General features: G+C 40.1%; 1 protein-coding gene and 1 pseudogene across 1 annotated transcript; both read left to right on the forward strand.

Annotated features, from left to right (window-relative positions):
• Positions 1-573: 573 nt before the first annotated feature.
• Positions 574-22,006, forward strand: LOC121991017 (annotated as a pseudogene).
• A 1,763-nt stretch (positions 22,007-23,769) lies between these two features.
• Positions 23,770-25,218, forward strand: LOC121992509 (1-aminocyclopropane-1-carboxylate oxidase-like). The gene is made up of 4 exons (XM_042546954.1): positions 23,770-23,995; positions 24,100-24,350; positions 24,453-24,600; positions 24,700-25,218. Exons 1-4 carry the CDS (start codon positions 23,894-23,896, stop codon positions 25,144-25,146), a joined length of 948 nt encoding a protein of 315 aa, XP_042402888.1. The 5' UTR covers positions 23,770-23,893; the 3' UTR covers positions 25,147-25,218.
• Positions 25,219-26,625: the final 1,407 nt, after the last annotated feature.

Consider the following 26,625-nt stretch of genomic DNA (forward strand, 5'->3'; position numbering starts at 1 on the left):
TTTTAAGCTGATGTCTATGAGCGTTTTTTTTTGTTAATAGACACCGATTTTAACAGCGGTTTTTAAAACCCGGTGTCTATGATAAAATAAAATAATTTAATTTTCCCACCAATACTTAGCCGAAATTTGCAACACTTCACTCTTCCCTCCTAACCTAAACCTATATTGCGTCGTCCACCATATACCGTCGTAACGCCCCACCACTTTCCTCCTCGCCACTAGCCGTCCGACCATCTCTCTCAGCCTCATCTCCCTCTTCCCCTTCCTAGATCGACGCCCCTTCCTCTCCCGATCAGGATCAACACACGACACTCTTGCTTCTCCGTCCAACCACACCGCATCTCCTCCAACTCCTCCCTTTGGGTGAGAAGAGGAGCCCTTCATTTTATAGAAATGCTTACTATTAAAAGGGCAAGTTGGCTACAACAACGGAGCATCGGCGAAGGGTTCATTTTCTCGCTCTTCGGGACACTCGTTGCTTTGTTGCGGTGCTCTCTAACACATATTTCTCGTTTCCTGAGGAGGAACAATGGCTAGAAAAGGGCTTGATCATCTCGCATTTGTTCTTCGTCGATGATCGCCCTCAAACTGAAGAGGAGAAAGCCACCACTTCGCAACGGCTGCTCACTTCCCCTTTCTTCCTCCTCCTCCGCTCCTGGTTACGATTTACTTTCCCTTATATTCTTGTACAAATGTTGCCCTTCGTAAGGGAAAAAATAAGGGTTTTGTGGAAGTGATTTATGATTTCTGCACAGTGTTTCTTGTAGGTAGGAAAAAAAGAGGGGATTTCTCCCCCTCAAAATGAGTTGCTTTTGCTTTGATTTTTTGTTTTTCTGTCGATGTTTTGTTTTTAGAGAAAAGGGATTAATTCCCTAAAATCTACCCTTTGATTGTGTTGATGGTTAGAAATCTCTTTTCTTCCCTAAAATCTACCATTTCTATTTGCGTTTTCGTTCCTTTAATTTACTAAGCAACTAAAGTTTACTAACTTATCAACAGTTTGATTAAACAAGCTCACATTGGCTATTTGAGATCCAATCTCAAGGAGCTTTTACTTTGTAGTGATACTTATTGACTGTTTCTTGGTAGATCATTGAAACTATCTGAATTGAGGGTATTTTGCTGCAGGTAGATTCTTGTTTTCACCCCAAAGGGAGGAGTTGGAGGAGGTCATCCTCACCAAGGCCAATTTTGAGAAGGAGGTCGGCCAGGATCGTGCCGCCTTTGTCGAGTTCTACGCTCCATGGTATTCTTTTTTTTTCTTTTTTAATTGGATGATCTGCCGAAGTTTTTGGCAACCTTCACCTGGAAGAATCTTTCTGTCAGATCCTTGATGATCTAAATAGTTTGGTTTGCGGTTGTTGATTTTTAGTGGTTCTTGTAGTTTTCGTGATGGATTTGGGGGCGCTGAGTTCGCGTTTGATGTTGAAATTCTTATAGTTTGGAAATCGAAACCTACTTCTATGCCTTTGATGTTGAAATTCTTATTTGCTCTTCACCATTGTTTCTTCTTATGTGGAAATTGAAACCGCGACTTGTATTTCTCTTTAGAAGATACACTTGAAATGCACTGTATATGGTTGATTCTCATAATTGATTGTTTGCCAAGACTATAGAAGATGAATGTAGACTCCATTAAGTATCCAGTTTAAAGCAAAGGATCTCCATGTGTGTGTATTTTAATTGCATAATTTTAGCCCTTCTAATACCATTTTGTCGCAGGTGTGGACACTACAAGAAGCTTGCCCCTGAATATGAAAAGCTTGGATCGAGTTTTAAAAAGGCTAAATTTGTTTTGATTGGGAAGGTTAGCATCGTTCTAAATTAGGCCAAGAAGCATCATCTCTTTTACTGAATAGGACATGCTCAGATTCCTTTTTTAGTTTTATCTTTTCTGATCATTTTGAGTCTAAATGTAGCACACTACTAGTGTGTTATACTGCCATGTAGTGATTGGGCTTAATTTACCTTTTTTGTTGTTATATTTAGGTGGACTGTGACGAACATAAGAGCATATGCAGCAAGTATGGATTGTCAGGATACCCAACAATTCAGTGGTTTCCTAAAGGGTCCTTAGAACCAAAAAAGTGAGTATGAACATGTCCTGGAATTAGCTACATCATTTTGGTTTTATGTTTTTCTTTAATCTTTCGCAGAACAGTCTTCTTTACATATGATGCATAATAAATATGAACAATCATGCAGATATGAAGGTCCACGAACTGGAGAAGCACTTACTGAGTTTGTGAATACTTAAGGGGGTACATTGCAAATTATATTTACTAAAAATTCCTGAAATGACAATTTTAGATATGGTCAAATATTATTCTTTCACCTGAATTAATTTTTTACCTTTTATTTGTGGGCTTATTGTTGTAGGAACAAATGTGAAACTAGCAACTATCCCTTCTAATGTAGTAGTATTGACTCCAGACATTTGATCAGATTGTTCTTGATGTAAATAAATATATTCTTGTTGAATTCCATGCACCATGGTTAGTGTATTTGCTGAGGCTCCTTTTTTTCTCTCCATTTGTAGCATTAGATACTTTTCCTTATCCACTATAGACGACTAAGTTTCTTATCTTCAAACAGGTGTGGCCACTACAAGCATCTTGCTCTTGTGAGTATTTTTGTTGAGACAGGGCTTAAGACCTAGATTAGCCTAAGGTCATATTTGCCATGTTTTTAATTATGAGATTACTAGATCTAACATGATTTTTTTTTGGGTGCAGATATATGAGAAGTTAGCCAATGCATACAAATTGGAAGATGATGTTGTCATTGCTAACTTGGATATTGATAAATACAAGGATTTAACATAAAAGTAAGTCTTGAATATGCAATTTTCATATGGTGTGCACTGTTAAGTTTCATGCACGATCACAATCTAGAATCTAGTTATTTATGCTATTAGCTAACAAATTGAGGTTGAAAGTTGACATATTCATTGATGTGGATTCAGTCAATTGTGTACCTTGAATGCTTCATTAGTTCTGCTACCTATTTAGATTTTGGAGAAATATTATATGATGTTAATTTAGAGGAAGTTGAAAGTAGGTATCAGTTATTGAATTATATGTATTTTGAAACTTACATATTGATAAATAGTTGTCAAACTGAGAGTTCTGTATTTCTAATCACCTATGTACTAGATTTAGATTTGGGGAATTGTGGTATTGTGATGTCAGTTGATACCTTAAATGCAGAATCAACATCTGATTGAGAGAAGGATCAGATTCACTCACAATTCTTGTTTTCTACAAATTTAATACTTGAATTCGTTGATGTTGAGAAGACGTGTAATGCTAAAATGCTTCCAACCTTATCCAACATTCATCTGACATGAAAATTGTGTGAAAAATGTGCATTATGACCTACTATATTTTGTGCTTAATCATTATTATTTCTCAAATTATCATGATGAAGTCCTCTTCAGTCATTTTTTTTGGTATATGATCCTTACTATGGTAGGGTGTTAGCAAAATTTGGTTTGATATGAATGATTCCATCTAAAAATTCACTATACTAAAGACTATTTAGTCATTTCCTATGTGGGAGGACCAGAATTTTCAACTTTGTCATTCTGAAATTAGTTTGTTAAGCGGGATGCCTTCTGCATTTCAGGTATGGAGTTAGTGGTTATCCTACCTTGAAGTTTTTTCCCAAGGAAAACAAAGCTGGTGAAGATTATGAGGCTGAACGGGAGTTGGATGATTTTGTTAAATTTATTAATCAGAAATGTGGCACTAGCCGTGATGCGAATGGTCAACTTACTTTCCAGGTGAGTGATAGATTGTGAAGGATCATATTGACAAACTTTGTTCTTCAGCCGTATTTGAAGATTGGTTTGACTAATGCAGGCTGGTATTGTGGCAAGCTTAGATGCTTTAGTGAAGGAGTTCGTGAGTGCTTCCAATGAAGAGCAAAAGGCAATTCTCTCTAGGATGGAAGAGGAAGTTGCAAAGCTAACCGGTTCATCTGCAAGGTAGGGCATTTTTCAAGTCTTTAGTTATTGCACTCACCACTACCGAATATATATATGAATGTGTTGTCAGCTGGATTTCTTCAATGCATTTCTTTGATAACAACATGTTACTTTGTTTTGGTATTCTCTCTCATATTTAAGAATTTCTCTCCCCTTAGATGATATATATAACATAATGCATTGTACATTTGTACTTGATAAGGTCAAACAATGATTAGGACTGATCCTGGGATGTTATAGTTGATATTTTTTAGTTTATTTTGTGTATTTTTTTTAAAAAAAAACTACTCCAGTTAGACACTGTTTTACTGTGTAGTTTTTGACCCTTGACGCTCCTTTTTAGCCCTCAAACCTCCATTTTTTCCTTGGAGCATCCAGAACTTGGGTAAAACATGAACAAGTAGATAGATCCCTTTTAGATATTCGTTGCTACAGTTATTGCGCTTGGGGTTTATGATCTGATCTTTCATTTGATTTCCTCTAGTTCTACAAAGTTTCCGTCTGGTTGAAAGAACAGTCTTGAATTTGTCGATTTTGTTCTTAGAAATGATTTCATAAGCCTAGCTCGAAGAGGATAAGGTTTGAAATTCATGTTGACTAGTTAGCATTTTAGATATTTTCTCCTTGAAATAAAAACTTGTTTTGATGTTATTGTATCATTGGAAATCATATAAATGAATTGATGTTACTATCTTTATTGCTGCTAAGGAATTTATTTACTTTCCATGCACTCTTAGTGATAAAAGTGAATTTATTATTTGCAAACTAAAAGTGAATTTATTTACTTTCCATATACTCTTAGTGATAAACAGTTATGTCATTTGGGTCGACTACTAATGAATTGAATTTGAAAGATTAAAATTGTTGTTTATGTAGTTAGATTAAAATTTTTGGTTTATATTATATTAAGTTCCTAGGAATGATAGATCTATCATGTTACTTTGTTTTGGTATTCTCTCTCATATTTAAGAATTTCTCTCCCCTTAGATGATATATATAACATAATGCATTGTACATTTGTACTTGATAAGGTCGAACAATGATTAGGACTGATCCTGGGATGTTATAGTTGATATTTTTTAGTTTATGTTGTGTATTTTTTTTAAAAAAAAAACTACTCCAGTTAGACACCGTTTTACTATGTAGTTTTTGACCCTTGACGCTCCTTTTTAGCCCTCAAACCTCCATTTTTTCCTTGAAGCATCCAGAACTAGGGTAAAACATGAACAAGTAGATAGATCCCTTTTAGATATTCGTTGCTCCAATTATTACGCTTGGGGTTTATAATCTGATCTTTCATTTGATTTCCTCTAGTTCTACAAAGTTTCTGTCTGGTTAAAAGAACAGTCTTGAATTTGTTGATTTTGTTCTTAGAAATGATTTCATAAGCCTAACTCGAAGAGGATAAGGTTTGAAATTCATGTTGACTAGTTATCATTTTAGCTATTTTCTCCTTGAAATAAAAACTTGTTTTGATGTTATTGTATCATTGGAAATCATATAAATGAATTGATGTTACTATCTTTATTGCTGCTGAGGAATTTATTTACTTTCCATGCACTCTTAGTGATAAAAGTGAATTTATTATTTGCAAACTAAAAGTGAATTTATTTACTTTCCATGTACTCTTAGTGATAAATAGTTATGTCATTTGGATCGACTACTAATGAATTGAATTTGAAAGATTAAAATCGTTGTTTTATGTAGTTAGATTAAAATTTTTGGTTTGGATTATATTAAGTTCCCAAGAATGATAGATCTATCACCATATGATGTGGTTGAGATAATTGATGAATGTTTCTCTTTTTAAGCATTCCAATTAGTCATCTTGTTACCTAGTGCTCTTACTGCTTTTTTCAACTATGATTTTTGGTCTTGATTTACTGATATATTATTTATGTGTTTTTACAGTTTACAAATCTCAAGTACTCCAGAGTTGAAATTGATGAAGTGCGGTTCAAGTGGGTTGAATCCATGCTAGATTACATTTGAGTAGGAAAGGTATTTGATTTTTGAAAATTTTGGATGATGGATGCATTTGCATGGAATGTAAATTGAGGATACTACCTTGATGTGTACAATATCTATTACCTTTTGATATTATAAAAAGAATCTTTGTGTATTTTATGGATATTGTTGTAAGAAGAATATTTATGTAATTTGTAAATATTTGTGTATTTTATGGATACTGTTAGAAGAAGAATATGTGTAATTTGTGAATATTTGTGTATTTTATGGATACTGTTGTAAGAATAATATTAGTGCATTTTATCGGTTTTTCACTGTTTCAGAAATTGAATTTGTGTCGTTAAGCAATATTGATATTACATCGGTTTTCCACCGCTGCAAAACCGGTGTCATTAACTATTTTTACATCGGTCATATACCGCTGCCAAAACTGGTGTTATTAATATATAATATTACATCGGTTTTACACCATTGATGAAATGATGTCGTTAAGTGATACTACACCGGTTAATAACCGATTCGAAAGCCGGTGTCGTTAAGTGATACTACATCGGTTATAACCCGATGTCTAAAATGGCAGACCTTTTACATCGCCTTCATAGACATCGGTCGAAAATGTAATAGACAGTGGTGGAAAACCGATGTCTATGAGGGGTTTTCTTGTAGTGAACCTATAGGGTCACACACAAAGGGAAATTAGATGGAGATTAGGTTCATTTGATGAACCAAGATGATTAGGTTCATGTGATGAACCAAATTGGATTAAGAGTAATCCAAAGTAAACTAATTGAGTTGGACTCAATTTGGTTCATGTTTTAAATGAGTTTAATTTGGACTTAGACTCATTGAGCCAATTTAATTCAATGAATAGAGATTCATTAAATTAAAATTGACTTGAACCAATGGTTAGATTTGATCAACCATGGGAGAGAAGTGGTCAAGTTTGACTTGACTTGAGAGGAAGATGAAAGGTCAAGTTTGACTTGACCATTGCCATCTCATTTGTGAGTTGTCATTAAGTGGACTAATGATGATGTACCACATCATCAAGGCTAGCACATGTGTGTGCCACCTCATGAGGGAGATCAAGAGCCTTGACTCTTGATATCCCATGGAGGTTTAAAAGCTTTTTGAAGTGGCCGACCACTTAACTCTAGTGTGAGTTTCATTTTGGTTTGGTAACCTCCTTCTTCTTCCTCTCTCATCTTCTTCTTCGTCTCTTCCACCTTGGCCGAACCTTCAAAGGTGCTAGCGCACCTTTTGTTTAGTTTTTCTCCACCTAATCGTTCGTGTGGATACGTATAGAGGAGTGTTCACTTGAACACTCTCGAGATCCGACAAACTTGGACGAGCGGGATAAGCGAAGGGCTTCGCATCAAGGGTAATCTCTCTATCATGTAGATCTAGAGTAGATCTAGGTTTAGAAAACATGTACACGAAAATTTTGTTTTTATAACTTCGCACGGATCCCGGTGGCATGGGATATCGAGGTTTCCGCAACGCAAAAAACGATTTTTGCGGCTCGAAAATCCCAACAGTGGTATCAGAGCCACGTACGAAGTATGTACATGTTTTATTTTAATTTTTATGAAAAATTAAGGATCTGTAAGTTTCTGTGATTTTATGATTTTTATCTATTTTATGGGTATTTTTCTCGTAGAAGCGAAGCAACAAGTGTTTGGACACTTGTAGGCTTCGACTACCGAGAAACAGCTTCCGAATCGGCAAGGTCTCACCCAAAATATTTTGGGACAGCGGCTAAGGTGCTGTAAGATCATCGTAGGACACTCGTGAGATTCATTTCTCGAGAAGGGGTGCTGCCCCTAACCCCGCAAGGGGCATTGTCCCACGATCTCGCCCGAAAATCGCTAATCGGGACCGCCGGGAAGTTGTGATTCATAAAATCGTAAAAATATTAGAAAAATTACAGAAATTTATGGAAATTACATAATTTAGAATTATGTATCATTTTGTGATGATCATGGCCTAAATAACCCAATTTGATTGGAAATATGTGTTGTAATTCATAATATGGCCTGCGTGCCATTTTGTGTGTTTGTGCGTGTTGTACTTGATTCGCGACCTGCGCGTCGTGCCTTCCTTTATTTTATATTCCTGTTGTAAATAGTTTAGACTCGAATGTAACTCGAGTTTCAAATTTGTAATGTACAAAATTGGAGCGGTGGAAAGTTCACTCGAGACGGAGTTACGAGGAGGGTGCGAGCAACACATGACGGTCAAAGGGAGGAGCTTGAAGAAGCTGTTGACCCTAGGTTGACCATCCGATATTCTCATTGGCTTGAGAAGATCGTAGTAGGGCCATAACTAATCACAATTAATTAATTGCTTGTGTGTGTATATGTGATGCATGCTAGTAGAGTAATTAATTAGTGCCTTAACGATTAGATTAGATCTAAATCGCGTACATGATGCACCTTAACGATTAGATTAGATCTAAATCGCGTATATGATATACATCGTCGATTAGATTAGATCTCAATCGCGTCAACTCGAAATGCCTACCATGCCGTGATACCCATCACTACCTCGATCACATGTTGTTGTTGAATCTGCCAAAGCAGAGCAACGCATATTATCTTGGTAGGGTGCGGAGGGACAATCTTGGGCCCGTCTATCAACGCATGGGTGAGTACAACTCAATTAGATTGAGTAACTAGTTAACTCAATTGGATCGAGTTTAACTATAGGCATTTTCCAATGGTTGGTAGATAAGTCGAAATCACATTTATATTAACTTTTAGGCGATTTAGCCAAAGCTAACTCAAGTTTTAATATAAATGCGGATCTTGATCCTATAAATAAGAGTTGCATAGAGATGTAATTAGTAATTAGTTACCTACCGATCATACTAAGTCTTGGGTGATTTAGCCAAAGCTAACTCAAGGCGTAGCATGATGTGGATCTTGTCCCACACAAATTATAGCTAGTTGGTTAGAATCTAGTAAGTGTGGTTTGACCACATCACTTACTTGATTCTACAAAAATTCTATAATTCAGTGGGAGCATCGTTTAATTAAAGGCCTAATTAAATGATTAATAGAATATGATATTTATTTTCTGCATTTTTTTGTTGTAGATTGTCATGTCGTCAAATACGAACTCCTTCTCCCTGTGTTCTGTCATTGATAAGGACAAGCTCAATGGAGCTAACTTCCTAGACTGGTACAGGAACCTGAGAATTGTTCTCACACAGGAACGAAAACTATACGTCCTGGAGCAGCCCATTCCCGAGGCACCTCCTGCCACTGCCACACGAGCTGACCGAGATGCTTACAAGAAGCATCAAGATGACGCATTAGATGTGTCATGTCTAATGCTCGCGACCATGAACTCTGAGCTTCAGAAGCAACATGAGTTGATGGGTGCTTATGATATGGTTGAACATCTTCGTCAACTATATCAAGGACAAGCAAGACACGAGAGATTCGAGATCTCTAAGGCACTGTTTCAGTGCAAGATGCAAGACGGGACTCCCGTAGGCCCATATGTACTCAAGATGATTGGGTACATAGAAAACCTACAGAGGTTGGGATTCCCACTTAACCAAGAGCTGACCACTGACCTGATCTTGCAATCCGTTCCAGATAGCTATAGTCAATTTGTCCTAAATTACAACATGAACGAAATTGACAAGCCACTGCCCGAGCTGCTTAGCATGTTAAGAACTGCTGAGCTAAACCTTAAGAAGGTTAAGCCCAACTCTATTCTGATGGTTCAGAAACACAAGGGCAAGGGCAAGCCCAAAGGTAAGGGAAAGTCCCAAGCCAAGGGTAAAGGCAAGGCACTGAAACCCAAAGGAGGGGTTGCCAAGGATGCTACCTGCTTTCACTGCGGTCAGACCGGGCACTGGAAGAGGAACTGCAAAGTGGACCTGAAAGATCTTAAGAAGAAGAGAAGTGAGACTTCCACTTCAGGTATATATGTTATAGAAGTTAATCTATCTATTTCTTCATCATGGGTATTAGATACCAGATGTGCTTCTCACATTTATACTAATGTGCAGGCACTGAGAAATAGCAGAGCATTGACGAAGGATGGGGTGGACCTACGCATTGGCAATGGAGCACGGGTTGCTGCTGTTGCTGTAGGAACTTATTCTCTATCTTTGCCCTCTGGGCTTGTACTAAAATTGGATGATTGTTGTTATGTGTCTGCCATGACTAAGAACATTATATCAGTTTCTTGTTTAGACAAGAAAGGCTTTTCATTTATAATAAAGAACAAATGTTGTTCAGTTTATTTAAATGATATGTTCTATTATAGTGCACCTCTGATGAACGGACTCTATATTCTAGACCTTGAGAACCCTATCTATAACATAAGTACCAAGAGGTTCAAGTCAAATGACATGAACCAAACCTATATCTGGCACAGTCGCTTAGGTCATATAAATGACAAATGCTTATCCCAGCTCCATAAAGATGGTTTGCTGGACTCATTTGATTTTGAATCTTATGAGACATGTGAGTCATGCCTACTGGGCAAGATGACCAAGACTCCCTTTAGTGGACACAGCGAGAGAGCGACTGACTTGTTAGGACTTATACATAGTGATGTATGTGGCCCTTTCAATATCGCTGCTAGAGGTGGTTATATGTACTTCATTACATTTATTGATGACTTCAGTAGATATGGTTATGTGTATTTGATGACACATAAGTCAGAATCCTTTGAAAAGTTCAAAGAATTCAAGAATGAAGTACAAAACCAGCTTGGCAAGAGTATTAAGATACTTCGATCAGATCGAGGTGGAGAATACCTTAGCCATGAGTTTCGTGACTATCTAGTTGAGTGTGGGATCCTATCCCAACTCACTCCTCCTGGAACTCCACAGTGGAATGGTGTATCCGAAAGGAGGAATCATACCCTATTAGATATGGTGCGATCTATGATGAGTCACACAGATCTTCCTATATCTCTTTGGGGCTATGCTCTGGATACAGCAGCCTTCATACTCAACCGTGATCCATCCAAGGTTGTGATAAAGACACCATATAGGATATGGACTGGGAGAGATATCCAGGTGTCTTTTATGAGGATTTGGGATTGTGAGCCTTATGTTCGACGTCAAGTCTCAGACAAACTGGGTCCCAAATCCGATAAGTGCTATTTTATAGGATATCCCAAGGAAACGAAGGGATATTACTTCTACATTCTCAGTCAACATAAAGTAGTTGTGGGTAAGACTGGGGTATTTCTAGAAAGAGACTTTGTTTCTAGAAAAACTAGTGGGAGTACGTTCAATCTTGAAGAAGTTTAAGATATGGACCATAACACTGAAGCCTTGATGGAAGTTGAATTGGAACCACAAAGTGTTGTGGATGATGAGATTGTTCCACAAGGAGTTGAGGAATAACAACCAGTTCAAGTAGACATACCTCTTCGCAGGTCTGATAGGGTACGTCATCAGCCTAAAAGATACTCATTTCTCTTGTCTGACCATGATGGCGTTGTGCTCATTGAGGATGAGCCTACCTCCTATCAGGAAGCTGTGATGAGCCCAGATTCTGAGAAATGGCTAGAGGCCATGAGATCCGAGATGGAATCCATGTACATCAACCAAGTATGGACTTTGGTTGATCCACCTGAAGGGGTTAAACCCATTGGGTGTAAGTGGGTCTTTAAGAGAAAGACTGACATGGATGGACTGATATATAAGGGTCGTCTGGTAGCTAAAGGTTTCAAAAAAATTCATGGTATTGACTATGATGAAACCTTTTCTCCAGTAGTGATATTTAATTCCATTCGGATCATGCTTGCTATTGCAGCATACCACGATTATGAGATCTGGCAGATGGATGTCAAAACCACGTTTCTGAATGGAAACCTGCTCGAGGATGTGTATATGATACAACTTGAGGGTTTTGTAGTTCCACAACATACTGGCAGAGTATGCAAGCTGCATAGGTCTATTTATGGACTAAAGCAAGCTTCTCGGAGCTGGAATCTTCGATTTGATGATGTAATCAAACAGTTTGGTTTCATCAAGAATGAAGATGAACCTTGTGTCTATAAGAAGGTTGTAGGGAACACAGTTGTCTTCCTAGTATTGTATGTGGATGACATACTATTCATTGGGAATGACATCCCTTTACAGCAGTCTGTAAAGACTTGGCCGGGGAATTGTTTCTCGATGAAGGACTTAGGTGAAGCAGCCCACATTCTAGGCATAAAGATCTATAGAGATAGATCTAAGAGATTGCTTGGCCTAAGTCAGAGTACATACATTGACAAGGTATTACTACGGTTTGCCATGCAGAACTCCAAGAAGGGATTTCTACCGATGTCACATGGTGTGAGTCTTTCGAAGACTCAAGGTCCCTCTTCTAGAGAGGAGAGAGACCGTATGGATCAGATCCTTTATGCTTCAGCCATAGGATCTATCATGTACGCCATGCTATGTACTCGTCCTGATGTCTCGTATGCTTTGAGCATTACTAGCAGATAGTCAGATCCAGGTGAAAGTCACTGGATAGTGGTCAAGAATATTCTTAAGTACTTGAGAAGGACTAAAGAATATTTCTTGATATATGGAGGCGATGATGAGCTAGCTGTAAAGGGTTACAGTGATGTCAGCTTCCAAATTGACCAGGATGATTATAGATCGCAGTCTGAATTCGTGTTTTGTTTGAATGGTGGTGCTGTGAGCTGGAAGAGTTCACAGAGGCTAACGTCGCTGATCCCTTAACCAAGGCTTTGGCACAGAGAAAGCATGATGGTCACACTAGGTCATTGGGTATTAGACCCTACACTGATTGGCACAAGTGCTAGTGGGAGATTGTTAGTTAGAGCCCTAGAGCCAATCATATAATGATTGTTGTATGGACTCATTGTATCATATTCCTATGTATATAAAGGCATTTGTTTTGACTATTATACTTACTTGTATTGGTGCCAAATAACTAAGTATAATAGCATCCTTGAGTAGAAGGTTCTTATCTATATCAATCGATTGGTTGAATCGATACTGAGATGATATAGAGAACACTACTCTTAATCATTCCTAATTAAGTATTAACATTCAGGGACAATGTTAATGCGACGAGACTAGCATGTAGGTCAACTCGATGACTTGATCTCACAAGTCATGGATATAGAAATATCAAGTTGACACATGGGTATGCATTGGAGAATGTATACTGAATGACCCGCCATGAGAAAGTATCATGGATCGTTATAAGAGTATCATATACTTTCTCATGTGGCTATTAGTATGACTATTAGTCCTTGGACCTGAAGTCACCATGGTTCCCTACATAAGGAGTTGCATACTTTGGCTTCGTCAAACATCACCCGTAACTGGGTGGACTATAAAGGCGATTACTGGGTATGTAACAAATTATGCGGAGGGATGTGAGTGATGTAGATGGGATCTATCCCTCCTATATAACGGGAGTGACATCATTATTCTTGATAGCGCGAGACCACTAAGTGCATGGTCATGCCCAAATGAGTCAATATGAGATGTTGAGCTCATTTGATTGAGTGAGTCTACTTGGAGTTCAAGATTTAGATTGATTAGAGGATGACACGGTTTATGCCTCACATTGATCAATCTAGATATCTAGGATAGAAGGACATTGTCGCATATTGTGAAGAGTCACAATTAGTAGTCACAAGGTGATGTTGGATCTCAACATTCTTGTAACTTGGGTAGTAAGGATGTGTTGCTAGATACCGCTCATTACTTATGCTTCTAAATGGGTTTAGGAGCATTGCCAACGTTACAAGAACCTATAGGGTCACACACAAAGGGCAATTAGATGGAGATTAGGTTTATTTGATGAACCAAGATGATTAGGTTCATGTGATGAACCAAATTGGATTAAGAGTAATCCAAAGTAAACTAATTGAGTTGGACTCAATTTGGTTCATGTGTTAAATGAGTCTAATTTGGATTTAGACTCATTGAGCCAATTTAATTCAATAAATAGAGATTCATTAAATTAAAATTGACTTGAACCAATAGTTAGATTTGATCAACCATGGGAGAGAAGTGGTCAAGTTTGACTTGACTTGAGAGGAAGATGAAAGGTCAAGTTTGACTTGACAATTGCCACCTCATTTGTGAGTTGACATTAAGTGGACTAATGATGATGTGCCACATCATCAAGGCTAGCACATGTGTGTGCCACCTCATGAGGGAGATCAAGAGCCTTGACTCTTGATATCCCATGGAGGTTTAAAAGCTTTTTGAAGTGGTCGGCCACTTAACTCTAGTGTGAGTTTCATTTTGGTTTGGTAACCTCCTTCTTCTTCCTCTCTCATCTTCTTCTCCGTCTCCTCCACCTTGGCCAAACCTTCAAAGGTGCTAGAACACCTTTTTTTTTGGTTTTTCTCCACCTAATCGTTCGTGTGGATACGTATAGAGGAGTGTCCACTTGAACACTCTCGAGATCCGGCAAACTTGGACGAGCGGGATAAGCGAAGGGCTTCGCATCAAGGGTAATCTCTCTACCATGTAGATCTAGAGTAGATCTAGGTTTAGAAAACATGTACACGAAAATTTTGTTTTTATAACTTCGCACGGATCCGGTGGCATAGGATTTCTAGGTTTCCGCAACGCAAAAAGAGGTTTTTACGGCTCGAAAATCCCAACATGGCTATCCTCAGTCAGTTTTCTGGGACATGTGGTCTCGAGCAGAGGTATTTCAGTAGACCCTCAGAAGATCGAGGCTGTCACCAGTTGGGATCAGTCGAAATCAGTACAGGAGATCCGTAGTTTTCTGGGACTAGCAGGATATTACAGACGGTTCGTTGAGGGTTTCTCCCGGATTTCTATGCCACTGGCACGCCTTACCAGGAAAGGCGTGAAGTTCACGTGGTCCGAGGATTGCGAGACCAGCTTTCAGGAGCTGAAACGGAGATTAGTGTCGGCTACAGTTTTGGTTTTACCTTCTGGAGAGGATGGATTTGTACTCTACACCAACGCGCTTCTTCAGGGTTTGGGCGCTGTTTGTTAGACCCCGTGGTAAGTTTTGATGTGATCAACCAAGTTGGTTAGGTCCTGCTTTGTGTTTGATCCCTGTGTCTGAGTGTGCAGGAGCTTATGAGCACAGGAAGTTGAGCGGAAGACGCAGCTAGCGAGAAGGACGGCACGGGAAAGGAGCCGACGGGCTCGGTGCGTCCGAAGGACGAGAGAGCTGCGGAAGAGTACTTCGGTGGGCGTGAAGAGCGTGCACGGCGTTCAAGGGATGTTAAGCCAAGACGGAAGGCTGGTCGAGGAGAAGGCCGGGAATTAGATTCGGGTGAGCCCTATTCCGATTGGCTGCTATCACCCAAAAGTTCAGAGCATCGGAAGCGAAAGCCGGAAAGAAGCAGTGCTGGAATCACTGCTTAAGGCGCCTTCAACAAGGTTCAAGGTGCCTCCATCTTGAAGGCGCCCTCAATCTAGTTGAAGGCACCTCAAGCTGGTTGAAGGTGCCTTCAGCCTTGTTTAAGGCGCCTTCAACCTGGTCAAACAGATCGTTCATGTGCGGATAAAGTTTTATTCGCTGACCCAGCTTAGAGGCGCCTTAGACCCTTAATGGAGGCGCCTTGGAGCTTCGGAATCAGATTTCTAGAGGCTATTTAAAGGCCCCTAGAGCTAGGAATTCAATACAACTTTTACATTCAACTCTGTAAGCATTTCCTAACAGTAGTTCTGAGCCATTAGAGTGTAAAAGGCTTCTCCGCCTTCAACAAAGGAGAATTTTCTTAGTGTGCTTTCTTACTGCCCTGGATTAACAACCCTCTTGGTTGTAACCAGGTTAAATTCGATTTCTGATTTTATTTCTGCCTTTATTTTATTTACTATTGCATTAATTGAGTTGAAAGAATGAGGAGGGCAGTTTTATTTTTGTTTACAGCAATTCACCCCCCTCTTGCCGGCCTCCGCTGCACCTACAATTGGTATCAGAGCCAGACCGCCTCCGACGGACTAACAGCCAACTGAAGCACAATGATCAAGACGATGGCCGGAGCAAACATCCATCCCCTGAAGTTCGATGGAGACTTCGCCACAAGGAAGCGCAAAATGGAGGTATTTTTTAAAACTGAATTTGACATTCTTTTAATAATGAAATATGGCTATGCAGTCCCGAAAGACAAGGAAAAACACCTGGACGAAAAAGGAGCAAGCAGATTTCATCGCCAATGGAAAGGTTGAGTTCCACCTACTCAGCGTTCTGCCGCTTCAGGAGGTAAATCGGATCGGAAGCTACGACTCCGTGAAAGATCTCTGGGAGAAATTCCTGGAGCTTCATGAAGGTACCTCCGAAGCGAAGCTAGCCAGGCACGACATCCTCCGAACCCAGTTGACAAACCTCCGGATGAACCAAGGCGAGAAGGTAGTGCAACTCCAAGCAAGGATCAAAGAGCTGATCACGCAACTAACCAATCTTGGAGAAGAAGTAACGAACCGGGACTCGATCCAATACGCGCTCAACGCCTTCCCGAGAACTCCCGATTGGGCCTCCTTAGTAGATGCGTACTACATCTCTAAGGACTTCGAGATAAGTACTTTAGAGCAATTGTTTTCCACTTTTGAACTTCACGAATCTCGAGTTTCAGAGCCCAAAGGAGTAGAGAAGACCAGTTAGAACATTGCCTTAAAGGAAAAAATGAACAGTTCTGACTCCGAAGCCTCGGTCGACGAATCAGAAGCGGCACTACTGGTAAGACGCTTCAATAATTTTTTTTAATACTAATAAGTTTAGATCACAGAGGCATCAACGACAGAAAAGAACGATTCGTTGCTACAACTGCAACGAAGAAGGGCACATCAAGGAGGACTGCCCAAAATTGAGGAGCAAACAGAAGGATAAGGAAAGGAGCAAGAAACCAGCTCGACCCAAACATAACCTAAAGTCCACGTGGGATGATTCGACATCCTCCAAATCAGAAGTCGAAGAATTCTTGGGGATAGCACTGATGGTCAACCATCTGCTAGAAGAAACGTCTAGCTCAGAGATGAGCATCGATGAAGGGGGAGGAACAACAGAAGAAGAAAGCTACAGTGAAGGGGGAGCCTCACTGAGTCAGGTAAGTCAGGTACGAAATCTAACCCCGACTCAGTCATTTCGCTTTATTAAATCGCTTTCTAAAGACTTATTTGATTTAGAAAAAGAAAATAAAGAATTGAAAATGAAATTAGCAAAAGCATGTCCACTTGAGGTGTACGATAGCATAAAATCAGAAAATGATAAATTAAAATTAGAGATTGAAAAATTGAAATCTGATGCATGTTTAAATACAAATAAATTTCTAAAATCAAAATTAAGACTTTATGGAAAATTAAATTGGTACATTAGAAAACACCAGGGCCAACTTAGAAAAGTGCCCAAAAATCATGTACCCCCTAAGTTTTTGACTAATCCTGTAGGAAGGAACCTTTATTGGGTTCCAAAATCTTTGCTGGTTTAAATTTCTCTTTTAGTTAAAAGCTTACAGTGACAAAATTAAACATTGAAATTCTTTATGGAAGCTTTGTCTAAGGAAGTGATTGTTGCTTCAATAACCAAGAAGGCCTAGTGCCTCGCCACGACTTGAAAGATAAAATATTGAAAGAAAATATTTAATTAACTTTCTGAAAAAGCATTAAAAACAAGAATTAAATAATGCCTTGAAAGTTTATCAAACATTTTTTTTAGTTAGAAATTTTTCTTGAAAAATCTAACTTAGAAATTTTTTCCTAGAGAAATTCTAAATAACTTCATTTGACTTAGAAATTTTTTTTGGGAACATTCAAGAATCTAGTTTACTTAGATTTTTTTAATTGACTTAGAATTTTTTTTTAAGTCATTTTTGCTTAGAAAATTTTTGTGAAAATTCAATTTAACTTAGAAATATTTTTTCTAAAAATTCATTTTTGCTCAGAATTCTTTTTTCTACCTTAATAATTTGCTTAATATTCTTTTATTGGTACCCCATTTTTGCTGTTATCAAAGGGGGAGAGAAAGGTACAAGTTTAGGGGGAGTCAGGAAAATTAGAAAAAATTAAAAAAAAAAATTCTAAACTATGTTGTAATTTTATTTATTGTAAATTTATGCTTAAATATGTTAGTTTAGTAATTTCCTTTAAAATTACTATTTATGTCTATTTTAACCCTAACTTGAACTTGGGTTGATGCACATCAAAAAGGGGGAGATTGTTAGACCTCGTGGTAAATTTTGATGTGATCAACCAAATTGGTTAGGTCATGTTTTGTGTTTGATCCTTGTGTCTGAGTGTGCAAGAGCTTAGGAGCACAGGAAGTAGAGCGGAAGACGCAGCTAGCGAGAAGGATGGCACGGGAAAGGAGCCGACGGGCTCGGTGCGTCCGAAGGACGAGAGAGCTGCGAAAGAGTACTCCGGTGGGCGTGAATAGCGTGCTCGGCATTCGAGGGACGTTAAGCCGGGACGGAAGGCTGCTCGAGGAGAAGGCCGGGAATTGGGTTCGGGTGAGCCCTATTCCGATTGGCCGCTATTACCCAAAAGTTCAGAGCATCGGAAGCCAAAGCCGGAAAGAAGCAATGCTGGAATCACTGCTCAAGGCGCCTTCAACAAGGTTGAAGGCGCCTCTAGATTAAAGGCGCCTTCAATCTGGTTGAAGGCGCCTCAAGCTGGTTGAAGGCGCCTTCAGCCTTGTTTAAGGCGCCTTCAACCTGGTCAAACAGACCGTTCGTGCGCGGATAAAGTTTTATCCGCTAACCTAACTTGGAGGTGCCTTAGACCCTCAATGGAGGCACCTTGGAGCTTCGGGATCTGATTTCCATAGGCTATTTAAAGGCCCCTGGAGCTAGGAATTCAATACAACTTCTACATTCAACTCTGTAAGCATTTCCTAACAGTAGTTCTAAGCCATTAGAGTGTAAAAGGCTTCTCCGCCTTCAGCAAAGGAGAATTTTCTTAGTGTGCTTTCTTATTGCCCTGAACCCTCTTGGTTGTAACCAGGTTAAATTCGATTTCTGCTTTTATTTCTGCCTTTATTTTATTTACTATTGCATTAATTGAGTTGAAAGAACGAGGAGGGTAGTTTTATTTTTGTTTACAGTAATTCACCCCCCCCCTCTTGTCGGCCTCTGCTGCACCTATACTATTTTGATGTAGCACGGTATGATAGTCTCCTATGCTTCTCGACAGTTGAAGGAGCATGAGAAGAACTACCCAGTTAATGATCTGGAGTTAGCTGCCATCATCTTTGCTCTGAAGCTTTGGCGACATCATTTATACGACATTACATTTAAGATTCTCACTGATCATAAGAGTCTCAAATATATTTTCACCCAGAAGGAACTTAATCTCCGACAAAGGAGATGGATGGAGTTCCTGAAGGATTACGATTGTACCATTAGCTATCACCTGGGGAAAGCTAATGTGGTTGCCGATGCACTCAGCAAGAAGTCCAGAGGGACTTTGGCTTGCCACCGGACTTCAGTCATAGACTTGGTTCAGGGTTTCTCTGAGTTAGACCTTGAGAAGCAGGGACAGACAGAGCAGGGTATTCTTATTACCATGGTTGCTCAGTCGTCGATCAGGATGAGGATCCGAGAGGCCCAGGCTGGTGATCAGCATTTGCAGTTCATTGGCAGCCAGATAGCTTCCGGGCAGCAAATCAAGTTCACACGAGACGAGGAGGGTATTATATACTTCCGAGGTAGATTATGCGTACCTCAGTCTCACCCGGTCTTACAGGAGCTACTTCAGGAGGCTCATCACTCTCGATTTACGATCCATCCAGGTGGGACCCGCATGTATCGAGATTTGAGTCGTTCCTACTAGTGGAACGGTATGAACAAACATATCGCGAAATTCGTAGCTAGATGCCTTGTCTGTCAACAGGTGAAGGCTGAGCACCAGAGACCTGCCGGTTTACTTCAACGGATTCCTATTCCTGAGTGGAAATGGGAACACATTACTATGGATTTTGTGGTGGGTTTGCCGAGGACACGACGAGGCCATGACGCGATTTGGGTAATCATTGATCGATTAACTAAATCGGCGCACTTCTTAGCGATCCGGAGGATAGATTCCCTGGATCGATTGGCAGATCTATATTGCCAGGAGATCATCAGATTGCATGGTCTCCCTTTGAGTATTATTTCGGACAGAGACCCCCGGTTCATGTCTCGATTCTGGCAGAGTCTGCAGCAGGCCTTGGGCACTCAGCTCCGTTTCAGTACATCTTTCCATCCGCAGACAGATGGACTATCAGAGCGGACTATTCAGACTCTAGAGGACTTGCTGAGATCTTGTGTACTGGATTTTGGAGGCAGTTGGGAGGACCATTTGCCATTGGTAGAGTTTGCCTACAATAACAGTTTTCATTCGGCTATCCAGATGGCACCGTTTGAAGCGTTGTATGGTAGGCCTTGTCGGACACTCACTCTCTGGGATGAGGTTGGGGAGGCCCAGGTGTTGGGACCTCATAGAGCTCAGCAGGAGGCAGAGTTGGTCCGTACTATCAAATGGAGGATGTCGGAGGCGCAGGACCGCCAGAAGAGTTATGCAGATCGGAGACGCAGACCCCTGGAGTTCTCTACAGGCGACCATGTATTTCTGCAAGTTTCACCCACGAATGGGGTGAAGAGATTTGGCCTCAGAGGTAAGCTAGCTCCGTGATACATTGGCCCTTCCCAGATCCTGAAGAGGATTGGAGCAGTAGCTTACCGGCTGACACTACCACCGTCCCTGGTAGGCGTGCACGATCTATTCCACGTATCTATGTTGAGGAGATACATACCCGACCCGACACATGTGCTGATAGATATCTCAGTTTCCGTTCATCCTGACGACACTTATGAGGAGATTCTGGTACGGATTCTAGACCGGAAAGAGCGTCAGTTGCGGAACAAGACTATCCGGCTGGTTAAAGTCGGATGGCAGCATCATTCGGATGAGGAGGCTACCTGGGAGCTCGAGGATACTATCCGAGCTCGATACCCCCATCTTTTCACTTGAGGTATGTGATTTAATTTACCTATTGTTAGTATTTGTTGATGGTAGATAACGAAATTTGGGGACCAAATTTTTATTAGTGGGGGAGAATGTAAAACATCGAAAATAGGTGTAACACCTTAAGGGAATTTTCCAAAATTTTTAGAAATTTTCTGAGGATTTTTCGGAGCTCGTATGGACGAGTTTACGGGGATCAATTATGGGCCCCGGGAAAGCCTGTTTAGGCTACCCCATTTTAACGAGGAAAAGTTTTCTTTTCCTTTTTATTTATTTATTTATTTTCTTTATTTTCTTTTCTCCTCCCCCGTGCGCGTGGCCGATGTTGATCCCCGACGCCGATCCCTTGCCCTAACCGCCGCTACGGTTTCTTCTCCTCCTCTCCTTTTATTTCTTCTCTTTGATCGCGCCGCACCACTTCCAATCCTCTTCTCTTCCCCCTTCTTCCTTCCTCCTCTGTCGTCACCCTCGCTGTGGAGACTACCACAGCCGACACCGCACGAAGCAGTGCCGACCCAGCGTCGCCGGACCCGCGAGTCCCTCACCCTCCCGAGATATCGCCGACCCCAAGAACCCTAGCGTCGATCGTTTCCTCTGCCCTAGCACTGACCTAGTTCCATGGCTACCAACCGATCGCTGACGAGGGTGGACATTTAAGGCTCCAGGGGTAAGCTAGCTTCGACCGAACCTCCTTCTCTTGATCTTCTTCGACTTGGTGCCTAACCCTAGTCGCTGGTTCATTCTTTTCTCTTTGGTTGACGATGATAGCAGTAATCTTGGAGAGGGGCTGCTTGATTTAGCGACCACAACACTGTGGGCTGGACGTTTACATAGCTAGATTCGTGATCAGCATCTGTAATTGGAGGTAAGATGTGTGGTGTGGAATTAGGATTGTGGCTTGATCTCTGTTATTGATCTCAGTTCATGATTTTTCTTGGACTAGTCGGTGGATTCCTGCTCAAGCAACAACCTCTGTTTCCAGCAGAGAAGTTCTCCAGCAGAATCTTGCTCCAGCAACAATAAGGTAAGGGTTTGGTGTGTGGATTGAGTTGGCACGCTCTTGATACATGGTAAATTATAGTTCATGTTTCGAACTTGATATTCGTTAGGTATGATCATTTTTGTTGTAGGTGAATTATACTCGATGGTTAGGTTGATTAGGGTTTTACCCTAATGTAGCCATAAAGATTTTATTTAGTCATTCATTTGAATTTTAGCTAAATAAAATGTGTATATATATTGGTGACACAGGACTTTGACGCGAGACGAGTATCTTGACGCCGTATTTGGACTAGATTGGACTTTTCTATTGGAGACGGGTACTTTGACTTTATGTTATTTGATATGCATAGTAATGTTTTTAACAAATAGCAATGATTGTGTTTCTTATCTGCTTTGATTGGTCACTACCTGATCTGTTACATGTTTGTTTGTTTATTTGTTATGCACATCATGTTAGTACCTACCTGATTATATATGCTTATAGGGGTAGTGTAACGACCCGGCCCCTCAGCCCCTTGGGCGGCTCCACTGGCGGCCCATTTGGTGACCCCTTGGCGGTCGCTTGGGCGGCCCAACTGGTGACCTCTTATGTCGTCGACCGACGACCCTCGGCTGTGTCGTTACTCACAAGGTCTTCCCATCCCTGGCCAGTGGAATTTTGCCTTCCCCAAGATTTGAACTCTAGACTTTCAGAATAAGTACTAGAGTTTATGAATCCTGATAGCCAAGTGACTTAAGATGCTCTCAACATGCCTGGCTAGTTCTGTTGTGTCTCACTTGCAATGTTACGTTTATTTATCATAAGATGAATTATGAGAACAAGAATAAGAGATGAGGATGGCTACTTCTGGTGTCGAGAAGGTGAAGTTAGATCTTCGTGTCATGCTTCACATGTAAGCAGCTCAATCGAGTTGTGGTCTAAGTTATTTGACGGACGCATGACATCTGAATTAATAGCACATTGTCAAATTAATACAAATTTGTCCAAGGGACATTAATGTGCGTGTTGAGTTGGGTACTTGAGGTCGGATCTATTTGACAGCTCTAAATGGTACAAAATGGACCGACCGACTGACCGACCAAATAATATAATCGTTAGGAAGTATCTAGGAAGAAAGATTAAAAACAGAGGGAATTATTTCTAGTGAAGAAGAAATAAAAAAAGAAAAGGACAAGAGTATGATATATGGTATCGCTATCTTATCACTAATAAATAGCGACAATTAATTATACAAATATTTGGTTCATCATCAACATGTAACTAATGATAATTGTGTCAAAATTTTGAAAAGACATCGGTTTGACTAATCAAATCTAGTTCAAGAATATTAACATGTTTTTTTTTCTTTTCGTTTTTTATCATTTGGGAAATGAAAATTATATATGATTCATTTTTTTTAGGACCATGAAAAATAGTTGCTGCCCCTAAATCATATATGATTCTCACAAATAAATATAAAGAAAATAAACTAATTCAAACGATATAATTAGTTGAACTCAATAAAAACTTGAAGGTAAGGTCGAGCATATATAACAAATTCAAAATCACCACTCAATCATTGCCATTAATTATGAATTATTCAGACATTCATCATCATCATCATCATCATCCTATAATGATGCATATCTTTCCATCTCCTGGAATAATTCCTTGAGTAATTGCTACAATCTGGGTACCAGAAAACCAGTGCTAAAGAAGACGACAAGGAAAGGAAGGCTGCTGTTTTCCTCACATGTTTCTTACAAATTAAACAAGAGAAAAACAACTTCTATTGCTCAGTCCGTTGGACGGCTAGCTCCTTCAGTAGCTTCTCGGTTTCTTCCTCGCGTACTGAACCATCGTTGATCCTGCTCTATAAAACGCCCCCTCGCTCGTCATGAATTCCTCACACTGATCGAGCAGTACTACTCCAGCAGCAGCAGTTGTATTGCAACTAGCTAGCCGAGCAAATTAAAAGCCGACCAGTACTCTCTCTCTCTCTCTCTCTCTCTCTCTCTCCATGGCTATTCCAGTAATCGACTTCTCCAAGCTGGAAGGCAAGGAGAGGGCCCAGACTCTGGCTCAGATCGACAATGGATGCCAACAGTGGGGATTCTTCCAGGTCTGTTGTTTTATGACTCTGTTATTTAATTAGATTGCTACTGTTTTAATTAGATCAGTCAATTTGGGAATTAATTAATGTTACTAAAATTAATGTTTTTGCAGCTGGTGAACCATGGGATTCCGGTGGAGCTGCTTGAACGCGTGAAGAAGGTGTGCACGGAGTGCTACAGGCACAGAGCCGAGGCCTTCAAGGCGTCCAAGCCGATGCAGCTCCTCGACCAACTCGTTCGGGAAGAAGAAGAGGTCGCTGGAGAAGTAAACAATAAGAAGAAGAAGTTGGACGATGTGGACTGGGAGGACGTCTTTCTTCTCCAAGACGACAACCAGTGGCCATCCCACCCTCCCCAATTCAAGTAATTAATTAATTAATTATATCACACCACCATGAATTGTTCATGACAATTATTATATATGTTACATAAATTGATTAATTCGATGGATCAATTGATCATTAGGGAGACGATGAGTGAGTACAGAACGGAGGTGAAAAAGTTAGCCGAGAAATTGATGGAAACCATGGAAGAAAACCTGGGGCTGGAGAAGGGCACCTTCAAGAACCAGTTCACCGGAAACGGCGAGCACGAGCCGTTCTTCGGCACCAAGGTGAGAATTATATTGATCGACATTTGACAGAGCTAGGAGAGACTTTAATTATAAATAAAACAATTAATTTTAATTCTGATGTTGCGTCATTGAATTAAGGTGAGCCACTACCCGCCCTGCCCGCGGTTGGACCTTGTGGAGCTGGGCCTCCGCCCCCACACCGACGCTGGCGGCGTCATCCTCCTCTTCCAAGATGACCGTGTCGGAGGCTTGCAGATCCTCAAGGACGGCGAGTGGGTGGACGTGCAGCCGTTGGCCAATGCCATCGTCATTAACACCGGGGACCAGATCGAGGTGGTCAGCAATGGGCGGTACAAGAGCGTATGGCACCGCGTGCTCGCCACCGGCAATGGCAACCGCCGCTCCGTCGCCTCCTTCTACAACCCTTCAGTGAAGGCCGTCATTTGTCCGGCTTCGGCCTCCGCCGTCGACGAGACCACTGGCGCCTACCCCGAGTTTCTCTTCGGGGACTACATGGACGTGTACGTGAAGCAGAAGTACATGCCCAAAGAACCAAGATTTGAGGCGGTCAAAGCAATTAATTAACTAGGAGCTAATTAACTATACAATGGTTAATTATATGATTAATTATAATTGTTACCGGGTTTATGTTTTTTCCTTTTTTTCATTCTGTGGACTGTCATTGTTTGTTCCTTTTGACAAGCTGCATGTAGCAACACTTTGTGAAAGTTTGAAATAAATAATGGTGTCCTCATGGTGTAAGTAGACGGTGGACATTTGATATCTCTGACGTAATGGTCAGGGATCGATTCTCAGAAACTAATGATTTAAGGTTTACCCCGCCATTCACCTATGGCGTATGTACCTGCATAAATCTCCCTCTATATCCATGGGCCGATACTAAGAGGGCCGCTAAGGTAACGAATCTATCTTTTTGAAATAAATAATGGAGCTGACAATATATACTCTAACCGTAACTAATGTTTTAGCACTTGTTTGGATCGGTGTATAATGACAGCAATAATAACAAATATCTCAAATTGATTTTAATAACTAGAGATTTACCTTATTTAAGGTCGTAGTACAATCCAAATCAATAGAAAAATATTGACATGTTCATTGTATTTATCAATATGATTATAATTTTTATAATTATGTCATATTTAATTAATGGTTTATTATTTGGACAATATGGATAAATAACTCTCCTAGCCTTGACTTTTCAAAATATGTTTGTTAATTTTAGAAATCTATATTTAATCTTCGAGAAGTAATTAATATATTGTTTCATCATTTATTTAATTGGCTTTATATTTAGAGATTTTTTTACTAAAAACTAACTCTTCCCTATTCTACAACTGATTAGAAAATTTATCATTTTTTGACTAATCTATGTGGTTAATATTTTAATAATTGGCAATGATCCAAAAGACATCGCTTCTTTACTTCATATTCTTAATCATGAGTGGATCTCGGCTACACTCACTTTTATCCTTTGCATGAGTTCTTCTACATTTTGAAGGTTATCTTCTCTTTTAGAGTACATATATTATTAGACTTTTTCAACGAGCTAAAATGAATGCCTCATGTCCTATCTCCACACCAATCATTGAAGGAGGTTTTACTGAACCTTCAAACTCTTCATTATTGGCTGACCCCTATATCTTCCTAAGTATCATATGGGTCCTACAATATGACACTATGATCACATGACCCGATATTGCTTTAGGTACATCTTCATATGCTTCTTCCAGTATGGGAAGTCATCCCCGTTGAAGAGTGGGGACGAGCAGTGCTATATCCTTCGTTTTGTGCCATTTTAGAGTTGTAAAATAAAACTAAAGAGAGATACCAAGACTTGGTCTTGGATTAGCAGAGTTTGAGAAGAAAAAAATATTCCGAAGAACTTGAGTAGTGTTGCACCAGCTTCAGGTTAAAACCAAACGAGAAATATTATCTGAGTAGAAAAAAAATCTGCCTGGCTTGATTGGTGGTTGCACCAATTCAGAGCAGAACCTGCTCTGATACTATTTGTTGGATCGATATGCATGTGAGAGGGTGGGG

The sequence above is a fragment of the Zingiber officinale genome, chromosome 6B, assembly GCF_018446385.1.
Source record: "Zingiber officinale cultivar Zhangliang chromosome 6B, Zo_v1.1, whole genome shotgun sequence".
NCBI classification, from domain to species: Eukaryota; Viridiplantae; Streptophyta; class Magnoliopsida; order Zingiberales; family Zingiberaceae; genus Zingiber; species Zingiber officinale.

What these genes read in the sequence shown, in the direction of transcription:
- LOC121992509 (XM_042546954.1), top strand. Translation starts at nt 23,894, where the DNA reads ATGGCTATTCCAGTAATCGACTTCTCCAAGCTGGAAGGCAAGGAGAGG. An exon ending in AACAGTGGGGATTCTTCCAG is followed by an intron (nt 23,996 to 24,099) that starts GTCTGTTGTTTT and finishes ATGTTTTTGCAG; the next exon opens with CTGGTGAACCATGGGATTCC. An exon ending in TCCCACCCTCCCCAATTCAA is followed by an intron (nt 24,351 to 24,452) that starts GTAATTAATTAA and finishes ATTGATCATTAG; the next exon opens with GGAGACGATGAGTGAGTACA.